This window comes from Cherax quadricarinatus, chromosome 2, assembly GCF_038502225.1.
Source record: "Cherax quadricarinatus isolate ZL_2023a chromosome 2, ASM3850222v1, whole genome shotgun sequence".
Lineage (NCBI taxonomy): Eukaryota > Metazoa > Arthropoda > Malacostraca > Decapoda > Parastacidae > Cherax > Cherax quadricarinatus.
This window is the reverse complement of record NC_091293.1, coordinates 47,971,833-47,984,219: the sequence shown is the minus strand read 5'-3', so window position 1 is coordinate 47,984,219 and position 12,387 is coordinate 47,971,833. Positions and strand designations below refer to the sequence as shown.

Genomic DNA, 12,387 nt, shown 5'->3' with positions numbered 1-12,387 from the left:
CGGTGGCGGTGGCGGTGGTGGTGGCGGTGGTGGCGGTGGTGGCGGTGGCGGCGGCGGCGACGGCGGCGGCGGCGATGATGATGATGATGACTAACTCTCAAGTAAGAGAGAACGAGGAAGTGAGGACAGGTGAAGAATAGCGCTGGAGAAGAGTGTCTTCACTCGTAGAAATAGAACGCCAGGGGTTAACCCAGCAGCTGAGTACATGATGAAGGGTTACAGCTTCAGGGTGTTGACAGCCGGTAGGCGCCGAAGTTCATGGCCGGGGTTTACTGTCTTATTTGGAATGACTCATTCTTAAAATTTTGAAACACTTGTTTCGGAAGGTACGCGAATTGTGCATAACTGTCGAAGTCTTCGATGGAATGTTTTACAAAATGTTAAACTTGTGGTGTGAAGTTGTATGGGGAAACGGATGTGTAATGACAGTTCCATTGCAGAGTCGAGGCTGGAGTTCTCTGGCTAAGATGGTCTTGTTTGAAGATGTACTTGAAAATCGTAGGTTTTTCCAGGTGAAGCCGAGGGTGTGGTTAACTTCGATTCTTCTTCAGAAGTGTGAGTCTTGATCTTTTAGTGGAGCTGCAGTGGGTGTGAGGTTGTGGCAGGCTGGGCAGGCGGGAAGGGTTGGGCGGATAGTGGATCAGAAGTGGATTGGTCGGCTGAGGTTGGAGGATCTGATGGGATGGTGATGCCGATGCTTTCTTCGTTGCAGATTTTCAGTATACATGTTGATGGTTCAGTGTCAGGAAAATTGAAGCTGGGAAGGTTATCGAGGCGGAAAAGTTCATTTACTGTGCAGTTGAAAGTTCCAGGGAAGATAGCGTTCATCACGTGTGCATACTTTGCAACTTATCTTCAGAATCTCCCAAAAGAACTTCGTTATCGGCAAAAGAGCAACTGTGACAACTCTCACTTTGAATCAAATTCGTTATATTATTAATCCCTCACCTCTCCTCAATACCCTAACATTCATTTCTTTTACAGCCGCATCTATAAATATGTTGAACAACCATGGTGACATCTCAACTCTTTCTAGGCCCCATTTTTACTGGGAAATAATTCATCTCTTTCCTGTATACCCTAATTTGAGCCTATCTGCATAAAACTCTTTAATGCATTTAGGAACTGCCTATCTATTCCATATATTTTCAGCATTTACCATATTGCTGTCCTATTCACCCTATCATTTGCCTTTTCTGTCTATAAATGCAACAAAATATTTACCTTTATCTAAGCACTGTTCAGTTTTATGCTTGAATGCAAGCACCTAGTCTACTTATCCGATACCATTCCCAGATTATCTTTGGTCCTCCTCTGCTACATTGCTTTTTTGTCTTTCCCTTAATTCTTTCAATAACTCTACCATACAATTTACTTGGCTTACTTTAAACTTTTTTCATTATACTTCTTGCACTATTGCACCCATTTTTCCTTATAGGAAGTAACTATGCATGCTTTCTGCCAATCCTTCGATACCTTTCATTCTTTCTTGCATTTCATGAACAAATACACCGCCCATTCAAAAACTAATCACTTCCTGCTTTTAACATTTGTCTTAATCCCATCTACTGCAGCTGCTTTATCCTTTCCATTCTACCCATTGCCCAGTCATATCTGGCTCTTCCTCGCTCATACAAGATGGTAATACTTCCCAGCTCAGTGCATGAAAATACTGCCTCCCTTTCTTAATCAACGTTTAACAACCCCTCAAAATGTTTCCATCCATCTTTCCAGTACTTCTGTCTCCCCATCTAACATCTCCCTTTTGTTTCAACTTCTAGTTCCATTTCTTCCCAAGGCTTTCGTAAGTTATTAATCTCTCTCTCCGAAACTATTATTAAGCCATTTGAATGGGAGGAATTCAGGTTAAATCCAAGGAAGGGAAGGAAGGCTCCAGTTCCAGGGTATAGTAAACATGAATGATTGCCAACTACTTACCTGAGGCACAATGTTGGCTACACGGTCGTATGTTATCATTCAGTTTTGTCTAATGATGACTGCTATCCACTTACCCCGACGATCTTTCTCGGATATCTGTCGACAAGAATGCGATAAAACTAACACTCCTTTCCTCTTTTGAACAAGCCATTGTTCAAGATGTCTCAGGCATCTCAAAATCCCTCAAATAAACATTGCAGTAGGCAAACAACCTTTTGACCAGCGTTCATTACTTTTAAACTATTTGTGTTTTTACGTTAGTCCCATTGACGATTTATTCCAGTTAGAGATTTATATTATTATTGCATTCTTATATTTATTATTATGTTTAGTCCTGTTTTCACTCATTACTCAGGTTGGAAGAACCTAACTACTTGTTCATCCTCAGAAATGCCGTATGGGAAGGTTCCTGTGCTGTACGTGGACGAGAAGCCTCTGAGCCAGTCGGTAGCAATATGTCGGTACCTGGGTCGTGTGCACGGCTTGGCGGTGGACGACCCATGGGAGGCTGCTAAAGGAGACGAGGTTGCTGACGCTGTCCACGACCTCCTGCCACACGCTGCACAGATGGTCTATGCCAAGTGGGTCTAGCACACTTTAATACTTTTATCTCTTATTCACAATTCCTCCAGAATTCGGAATTTGTAAGCTACATTTAGAATATTCTCTGAAATTTGTTTTTTTTTCCTCCGAAGAAAGAAAATTTAAAATTAAACTTTTTACCCTCCCGTGTATGGGACAGGCTGTCCTGAGAGATGGCAGCTCCCAAGTGATAGCAACTCCAGCTATGCTGCAAGGAAACCTTTAAAGCTCTCATAACTGATGAACCCTTACTGAAATGCTTGACGATATTCTCTTTGCCCTACTGAAGTTTTCCGGTCCATACTGATATACTGATATATTTCAACACCTTGTACAAGCCCCATTCTTCGTGATGGAATATGATTGTGAAGCATATTGCACTGTTTAATTATCATTGTGACGGTACAACAGTCCTCTCAGACCCTAAAAAAGTATTTAAAGGGGCCCTTCCTCCTTATGAACAGAAAAAAATAGAGAAATTAACAATAACGGATAAGAACAATCAGTTGTAACAAAATTATGCAAAAAAAAAAAAAACACAAAAATTAATATATAAATATAAAACACTTAAACATGAAACTTTCCAAACTGAAGCAAATGATGAAAAATTAAATACATAAATTAATCACATGAAACTAAGCTAACGTTCCTATATACAAATATATACAGGTCGAGCACAGATATTCCGAGGTGCAGAGAGAACCTTGCATGTAGCAGGATTCAGGATGTTGACCAACCACGTACGTAAAAGACGCGGTAGTCGCAGTTGGACACGACTTATAGAGTCCCTTCAATGAACGGTGGGAGAGACGCAGAGCACAGACACTAAGTTGTAGGTGATGTTTCACAGTTAGTAGACAAAGGGGTAATCGAAAAACGCTGACTTATAGCACTGTGATGAAGACGACTGAAGATGATGAAGACAATAGATAGTAATTCCAAAGTGTTCTACGACACTTTTATGTGGTATCCAGAAGAGGTAATAGTAGTAGTAGTAGTAGTAGTCACAAATGTGGTGCTTCGATCTAGCTGCCCACCTTGTCTCGCATGCGTCGGATGACCCAAGTTGAGCCACAAGGCTAAAAGAAAAAAAATAATAAACAAAAGTTAAAAACCCCGACAAGCAGTCACTCACAGGCTAAGCAGAAGGCCTTTTAAAAGAATTAGTGAGGACTAAGAATAATTACGTTAGAAGATATAAGTCAGAACTAGTTCGGTTTACATTAATAAAAATACCCAACACCTAGAATATAACAAGAAACAGGAGTGGAACTCCAGTGTGTGGGGGTGTAGTGTGGGGGTGTAGTGTGGGGGTGTAGTGTGGGGGTGTAGTGTGGGGGGGTGTAGTGTGGGGGTGTAGGGGTGTGGGGGTGTAGTGTGGGGGTGTGGGGGTGTAGTGTGTGTAGTGGGTGGGGGTGTAGTGTGTGTGGGGGTGTAGTGTGGGGGTGTAGTGTGGGGGTTTAGTGTGTGTGGGGGTGTAGTGTGGGGGTGTAGTGTGTGTGGGGGTGTAGTGTGTGTGGGGGTGTAGTGTGGGGGTGTGTGTGGGGGGGGTGTAGTGTGTGTGGGGGTGTAGTGTGGGGGTGTAGTGTGGGGGGGTGTAGTGTGGGGGTGTAGGGGTGTGTGGGGGTGTAGAGTGTAGTGTGGGGGTGTAGTGTGGGGGTGTAGTGTGTGGGGGTGTAGAGTGTGGGGGGGGTGTAGTGTGTGTGGGGGTGTAGTGTGGGGGTGTAGTGTGGGGGTGTAGTGTGTGTGGGGGTGTAGTGTTTGGGTGTAGTGTGGGGGTGTAGTGTGGGGGTGTAGTGTGTGTGGGGGTGTAGTGTGTGTGGGGGTGTAGTGTGGGGGTGTAGTGTGGGGGTGTAGTGTGGGGGTGTGTAGTGTGGGGGTGTAGTGTGTGTGGGGGTGTAGTGTGGGGGTGTAGTGGGGGGTGTAGTGTGGGGGTGTAGTGTGGGGGTGTAGTGTGTGTGGGGGTGTAGTGTGTGTGGGGGTGTAGTGTGGGGGTGTAGTGTGTGGGGGTGTAGTGTGTGGGGGGTGTAGTGTGTGTGGGGGTGTAGTGTGGGGGTGTAGTGTGTGGGGTGTGTGTAGTGTTTGGGTGTAGTGTGTGTGGGGGTGTAGTGTGGGGGTGTAGTGTGGGGGTGTAGTGTGTGGGGGTAGTAGTGTGGGGGTGTAGTGTGGGGGTGTAGAGTGTGGGGGTGTAGGTGTGGGGGTGTAGAGTGTGTGGGGGTGTAGTGTGTGTGGGGGTGTGTAGAGTGTGTGGGGGTGTAGTGTGTGTGGGGGTGTAGTGTGGGGGTGTAGTGTGTGTGGGGGTGTAGTGTGTGTGGGGGTGTAGTGTGTGGGGGTGTAGAGTGTGTGGGGGTGTAGAGTGTGTGGGGGTGTAGAGTGTGTGGGGGGGTTGTGTGGGGGTGTAGTGTGGGGGTGTAGAGTGTGTGGGGGTGTAGTGTGTGGGGTGTAGTGTGGGGGTGTAGTGTGTGGGGTGTAGTGTGTGGGGTGTAGTGTGTGGGGTGGGGGGGGTGTAGAGTGTGTGTGTAGTGTGGGGGTGTAGTGTGGGGGGGGGGGTGTAGAGTGTGTGGGGGTGTAGAGTGTGGGGGGTGTAGTGTGGGGGTGTAGAGTGTGTGTAGGTGGTGTAGAGTGTGTGGGGGTGTAGAGTGTGGGGGTGTAGAGTGTGTGTGGGGGGGTGTAGAGTGTGTGGGGGTGTAGTGTGTGTGGGGGGGTGTAGAGTGTGTGGGGGTGTAGAGTGTGTGGGGGTGTAGAGTGTGTGGGGGTGTAGTGTGTGGGGGTGTAGAGTGTGGGGGTGTAGTGTGTGTGGGGGTGTAGAGTGTGTGGGGTGTAGAGTGTGTGGGGGTGTAGAGTGTGTGGGGGTGTAGAGTGTGTGGGGGTGTAGAGTGTGTGGGTGTGGGGGTGTAGTGTGGGGGTGTAGTGTGGGCGTGTAGAGTGTGTGGGGGTGTAGAGTGTGTGGGGGTGTAGTGTGTGGGGGTGTAGAGTGTGTGGGGGTGTAGAGTGTGTGGGGGTGTAGTGTGTGTGGGGGTGTAGTGTGGGGGTGTAGAGTGTGTGGGCGTGTAGAGTGTGTGGGGGTGTAGAGTGTGTGGGGGTGTAGAGTGTGTGGGGGGTGTAGTGTGGGGGTGTAGTGTGTGTGGGGGTGTAGAGTGTGTGGGGGTGTAGAGTGTGTGGGGGTGTAGAGTGTGTGGGGGTGTAGAGTGTGTGGGGGTGTAGAGTGTGTGGGGGTGTAGTGTGGGGGTGTAGAGTGTGTGGGGGTGTAGTGTGGGGGTGTAGTGTGTGTGGGGGTGTAGAGTGTGTGGGGGTGTAGAGTGTGTGGGGGTGTAGAGTGTGTGGGGGTGTAGAGTGTGTGGGGGTGTAGAGTGTGTGTAGTGTGGGGGGTGTGTAGAGTGTGTGGGGGTGTAGAGTGTGTGGGGGTGTAGAGTGTGTGGGGGTGTAGTGTGTGGGGTGTAGAGTGTGTGGGGGTGTAGAGTGTGTGGGGGTGTAGAGTGTGTGGGGGTGTAGAGTGTGTGAGTGTGTGGGGGTGTAGAGTGTGGGGGGTGTAGTGTGTGGGGTGTAGTGTGGGGGTGTAGGTGTGGGGGTGTAGAGTGTGTGGGGGTGTCTAGTGTGTGGGGGTGTAGTGTGTGGGGGTGTAGAGTGTGTGGGGGTGTAGAGTGTGTGGGGGTGTAGAGTGTGTGGGGGTGTAGAGTGTGTGGGGGTGTAGTGTGTGGGGTGTAGAGTGTGTGGGGGTGTAGAGTGTGTGGGGGTGTAGAGTGTGTGGGGGTGTGTGGGGGTGTAGTGTGAGTGTGTGGGGGTGTAGTGTGTGGGGGTGTAGGAGTGTGTGGGGGTGTAGAGTGTGTGTAGAGTGTGTGGGGGTGTAGAGTGTGTGGGGGTGTGTGTGTGGGGGTGTAGAGTGTGTGGGGGTGTAGTGTGTGGGGTGTAGTGTGTGTGGGGTGTAGTGTGTGTGGGGGTGTAGAGTGTGTGGGGGTGTAGAGTGTGTGGGGTGTAGAGTGTGTGGGGGTGTAGAGTGTGTGGGGGTGTAGAGTGTGTGGGGGTGTAGAGTGTGTGGGGTGTAGTGTGGGGGTGTAGAGTGTGTGGGGTTGTAGTGTGTGTGGGGTGTAGTGTGTGTGGGGGTGTAGAATGTGTGGGGGTGTAGAATGTGTGGGGTGTAGAGTGTGTGGGGGTGTAGAGTGTGTGGGGGTGTAGAGTGTGTGGGGGTGTAGAGTGTGTGGGGGTGTAGTGTGTGTGGGGGTGTAGAATGTGTGGGGGTGTAGAGTGTGTGGGGGTGTAGAGTGTGGGGGTGTAGAGTGTGTGGGGGTGTAGAGTGTGTGGGGGTGTAGAGTGTGTGGGGGTGTAGAGAGTGTGGGGGTGTAGTGTGGGGGTGTAGAGGTGTGGGGGTGTAGTGTGTGGGGGTGTAGAGTGTGTGGGCGTGCAGAGTGTGTGGGGGTGTAGAGTGTGTGGGGGTGTAGAGTGTGTGGGGGTGTAGAGTGTGTGGGTGTAGAGAGTGTGTGGGGGTGTAGAGTGTGTGGGGGTGTAGAGTGTGTGGGGGTGGGGGTGTAGAGTGTGTGGGGGTGTAGAGTGTGTGGGGGTGTAGAATGTGTGGGGGTGTAGAGTGTGTGGGGTGTAGAGTGTGTGTAGAGGGGTGCAGAGTGTGTGGGGGTGTAGAGTGTGTGGGGGTGTAGAGTGTGTGGGGGTGTAGTGTGGGGGTGGGGGTAGAGTGTGTGGGGTGTGTGTGTGGGGGTGTGTGTGGGTGTAGAGTGTGTGGGGGTGTAGTGTGTGTGGGGGTGTAGAGTGTGTGGGGTTGTAGTGTGGGGGTGTAGTGTGTGGGGGTGTAGTGTGGGGGTTTGTGTGGGGGTGTAGAGTGTGTGGGGGTGTAGTGTGTGTGGGGGTGTAGAGTGTGTGGGGTGCAGAGTGTGTGGGGTTGTAGTGTGGGGGTGTAGTGTGGGGGTGTATGTCTGTGGTGTAGTGTGGGTGTGTGTGGGTAGAGTGTAGTGTGTGTGGGGGTGTAGAGTGTGTGGGGGTGTAGGTGGGGGTGTAGTGTGGGGGTGTATGTTTGTGGTGTAGTGTGGGCGTGTATGTGGGGGTGTAGTGTGGGGGTGTAGTGTGGGGGTGTAGTGTGGGGGTGTATGTCTGTGGTGTAGTGTGGGGGTGGGGGTGTAGAGTGTGTGGGGGGTGTAGTGTGTGTGGGGGTGTAGAGTGTGTGGGGGTGTAGTGTGGGGGTGTAGTGTGGGGGTGTAGAGTGTGTGGGGGTGTAGTGTGGGGGTGTAGTGTGTGGGGGTGGGGGGGGGTGTGTAGAGTGTGTGGGGGTGTAGTGTGGGGGTGTAGAGTGTGGGGGTGTAGAGTGTGTGGGGGTGTAGTGTGGGTGTGTGGGGGTGTAGTGTGTGGGGGTGTAGGGTGGGGGTGTAGTGTGGGGTGTGTAGAGTGTGTGGGGTGTAGAGTGTGTGGGGTGTAGTGTGGGGGTGTGGGGGTGTAGTGTGGGGGTGTAGTGTGGGGGTGTAGAGTGTGGGGGGTGTAGTGTGGGGGTGTAGAGTGTGTGGGGGTGTAGAGTGTGTGGGGGTGGGGGTGTAGTGTGGGGGTGTAGAGTGTGTGTAGTGGGGGTGTAGTGTGGGGTGTGTAGTGTGTGGGGGTGTAGTGTGGGGGTGTAGGGTGTGGGGGTGTAGTGTAGAGTGTGGGGGGTGTAGTGTGTGTGGGGGTGTAGTGTGGGGGTGTAGTGTGTGGGGGTGTAGTGTGTGGGGGTGTAGAGTGTGTGGGGGTGTAGAGTGTGTGGGGGTGTAGTGTGGGGGTGTAGTGTGTGTGGGGTTGTAGAGTGGGGGTGTAGAGTGTGGGGGTGTAGTGTGTGTGGGGGTGTAGTGTGGGGGTGTAGAGTGTGTGGGGGTGTAGTGTGGGGGTGTAGTGTGTGGGGTGGGGTGTGTAGTGTGGGGGTGTAGTGTGGGGGTGTAGTGTGGGGGTGTAGAGTGTGGGGGTGTAGTGTGGGGGTGTAGAGTGTTGGGGGTGTAGTGTTGGGGGTGTACTGCTGTGGGTGTAGTGTTGGGGGTGTAGTGTTGTGGGTGTACTGCTGTGGGTGTACTGTTGGGGGTGTAGTGTTGTGGGTGTAGTGTTGGGGTGTAGTGTTGGGGGTGTAGTGTTGGGGTGTAGAGTGTGGGGGTGTAGTGTGGGGGTGTAGTGTGGGGGTGTAGAGTGTGGGGGTGTAGTGTGGGGGTGTAGTGTGGGGGAAGAAAATGACCAGAGGTTTTACAGGGCAAATAATTAAACTTTTATACCTTTACAATGTTTTCACATATTAAATTAAGTAGCATATATTCCAGGATAACCCAATATAATCCAGTACATTCCAGGATAACCCAGTATAATCCAGTACACTCCAGGTTAACCCAGTATAATCCAGTACATTCCAGGATATCCCAATATAATCCAGTACATTCCAGGATAACCCAGTATAATCCAGTACACTCCAGGTTAACCCAGTATAATCCAGTACATTCCAGGATAACCAAGACAAATGCAAGAATAAACGGAAAAGTAACAAAATGGATTATCAACTTTCTGACAAATATGACACAAAGATCAGTAGTAAATAGAGGAAAATGTAACATTAGCAAAGTAAACAGCTAAGTACCCCCAAGGTACGATTGTGAACCCTTTACTGTTTTTTATCATCATAGTAGACATAGATAAACAAGGTCGCCATAGAGGATGATACCAAAAAAGTATGAAAATGACTATGGTAGAAGACACAGAAAAACTGCGAGAAGTTATTAACAAAATCTTCCAGTAGGCAGAGAATAACATGGCGTTCAATTGTGACAAGTTCTAATTGTTTGGATATGGAAAGAATGAAGAACTCAAAAGGGACGCTGTATACAAAAAAAATCGTTAAACAGAACGAAAGGAACATGTTAAGGAACTAGGTGTAAGGTCAGCTGACCTTACTTTCGAAGAACACAATAAAGAAAATATCACACACACACACACACACACACACACACACAAATGGAAGGGAAATGCAAGAGAAATAGTGTTAATGATGACAATTTTCAAATCGCCTTTGCTCTCCTAGCGTATTGTTCAGTACTGACGGCTCCTTTCAGGACAAGGGAAATGTCGGAGCCCCCATGGAGCCGCTAAAACGTTTAAATTACTAGGAATGTCACAGAGTCCTAAATATTACTCATTGGAGAGGAGAAAAGAAAGATATATGATAATAAATAAGTGGAAAGTACGCGAGGAACTAGTTCCACATCTGCACCCTGCTGTAATAAGATACTAGAACGAGGAAAATGGAAAGCAGGGGCGCCGTGGACACAATAAGAGTGTATCAACATCCGTGTTCCCAGACATTTTAACATCTTACCAAAAGCATCAGAAACACAGCCGGAAGAAGACTAGAAGTCTTCAGGAACAAACTAGACATGTACCGTGGCAACTGCCGGATCACCTAGGCTGTGATGGATATATGGGCCAGCAGCAACAGCCTGGTTGACCAGGCAAGCCCCAGACAAGTCTGGCCAAGGGCTTGGCTTTGGAAATGGAAGTATAAAAACTCCCGAAACCCGTTAAAGGTACATCAGAAATACTAGTTTGGACACAGTTAGCAAATACATATATTAGTGAAAAGATTAGGTTTGAGAAATACTCACGTAGTATGGTCCAGTAAACCCACTGCAGTGCTTCTCTATTCTTATGTTCCCATATATTATTACCACAGTCAAAACTCCCCATAATAAACTTATCTTAGTCGAAATTCGCCATTTGAAACCAAAATTTGAGAACCCGAGATATATTCCTGTAAAGTATCACTCAAGCGAAACCTCAGTAAAAATAAATATTAAACTATTTTTGATAGATGCTGAAATTCTGAATATTATTTTAAAACAATCGAACGTGAAAAAGTGGAGGAGAGACGATTAGATAAAAGGAATAGCTCGGAAAACATCTTGAATTCGATTACATAAACAAATTTATAACCAAACAAGAATTAATTTAGCTTTACATGTTAGTCATCCCAAGACAATTCGAGTCGATGAAATGACTTCCCTCATCTCTCCTGCAGGCTGTATAGCCTCTCCGTCATCCTCTCTCCTGCAGGCTGTATAGCCTCTCCGTCACCCTCTCTCCTGCAGGCTGTATAGCCTCTCCGTCACCCTCTCTCCTGCAGGCTGTATAGCCTCTCCGTCATCCTCTCTCCTGCAGGCTGTATAGCCTCTCCGTCACCCTCTCTCCTGCAGGCTGTATAGCCTCTCCGTCATCCTCTCTCCTGCAGGCTGTATAGCCTCTCCGTCATCCTCTCTCCTGCAGGCTGTATAGCCTCTCCGTCACCCTCTCTCCTGCAGGCTGTATAGCCTCTCCGTCACCCTCTCTCCTGCAGGCTGTATAGCCTCTCCGTCACCCTCTCTCCTGCAGGCTGTATAGCCTCTCCGTCACCCTCTCTCCTGCAGGCTGTATAGCCTCTCCGTCACCCTCTCTCCTGCAGGCTGTATAGCCTCTCCGTCACCCTCTCTCCTGCAGGCTGTATAGCCTCTCCGTATAGCCTCTCCGTCACCCTCTCTCCTGCAGGCTGTATAGCCTCTCCGTCACCCTCTCTCCTGCAGGCTGTATAGCCTCTCCGTCACCCTCTCTCCTGCAGGCTGTATAGCCTCTCCGTCACCCTCTCTCCTGCAGGCTGTATAGCCTCTCCGTCACCCTCTCTCCTGCAGGCTGTATAGCCTCTCCGTCACCCTCTCTCCTGCAGGCTGTATAGCCTCTCCGTCACCCTCTCTCCTGCAGGCTGTATAGCCTCTCCGTCACCCTCTCTCCTGCAGGCTGTATAGCCTCTCCGTCATCCTCTCTCCTTCAGGCTGTATAGCCTCTCCGTCACCCTCTCTCCTGCAGGCTGTATAGCCTCTCCGTCACCCTCTCTCCTGCAGGCTGTATAGCCTCTCCGTCACCCTCTCTCCTGCAGGCTGTATAGCCTCTCCGTTACCCTCCCGCAGGCTGTATAGCCTCTCCGTCATCCTCCTGCAGGCTGTACAGCCTCTCCGTCATTCTCTCTCCTGCAGGCTGTATAGCCTCTCCGTCATCCTCTCTCCTGCAGGCTGTATATCCTCTCCGTCACCCTCTCTCCTGCAGGCTGTATATCCTCTCCGTTGCCCTCTCTCCCGCAGGCTGTATAGCCTCTCCTGTAGGCTGTATAGCATCTCCTGCAGGCTGTATAGCCTCTCCGTCACCCTCTCTCCTGCAGGCTGTATAGCCTCTCCGTCACCCTCTCTCCTGTAGGCTGCATAGCCTCTCAGTCACCCTCTCTCCTGCAGACTGTATAGCCTCTCCGTCACCCTCTCTCCTGTAGGCTGTATATCTTCTCCGTCACCCTCTCTCCTGTAGGCTGTATAACATCTCCTGCAGGCTGTATAGCCTCTCTCTCACCCTCTCTCCTGTAGGCTGTATAGCCTCTCCCTCACCCTCTCTCCTGTAGGCTGTATATCCTCTCCCTCACCCTCTCTCCTGTAGGCTGTATAGCTTCTCCCTCACCCTCTCTCCTGTAGGCTGTATATCATCTCCGTCACCCTCTCTCCTGCAGGCTGTATATCCTCTCCGTCACCCTCTCTCCTGCAGGCTGTATATCCTCTCCGTCACCCTCTCTCCTGTAGGCTGTATATCCTCTCCCTCACCCTCTCTCCTGTAGGCTGTATAGCCTCTCCCTCACCCTCTCTCCTGTAGGCTGTATATCATCTCCGTCACCCTCTCTCCTGCAGGCTGTATATCCTCTCCGTCACCCTCTCTCCTGCAGGCTGTATATCCTCTCCGTCACCCTCTCTCCTGCAGGCTGTATATCCTCTCCGTTACCCTCTCTCCCGCAGGCTGTATAGCCTCTCCTGTAGGCTGTATAGCATCTCCTGCAGGCTGTATAGCCTCTGCGTCACCCTC

The 12,387-nt window shown here is 50.3% G+C and overlaps 1 protein-coding gene across 5 annotated transcripts in view; it reads left to right on the top strand.

Annotated features, from left to right (window-relative positions):
- LOC128696717 (hematopoietic prostaglandin D synthase-like) overlaps positions 1-12,387 on the top strand; it is a 264,923-nt gene that overhangs the window by 76,066 nt on the left and 176,470 nt on the right. For all 5 annotated transcript variants that reach the window (XR_011392372.1, XM_070088190.1, XM_070088186.1 and 2 more), the window contains exon 3: positions 2,327-2,519. Coding sequence is in view for 4 of the 5 variants with exons in the window: in XM_070088190.1 (XP_069944291.1) it covers positions 2,327-2,519 (193 nt within the window). In the remaining variant the exon portion in view is untranslated. The remainder of the gene's footprint in view (positions 1-2,326; positions 2,520-12,387) is intronic.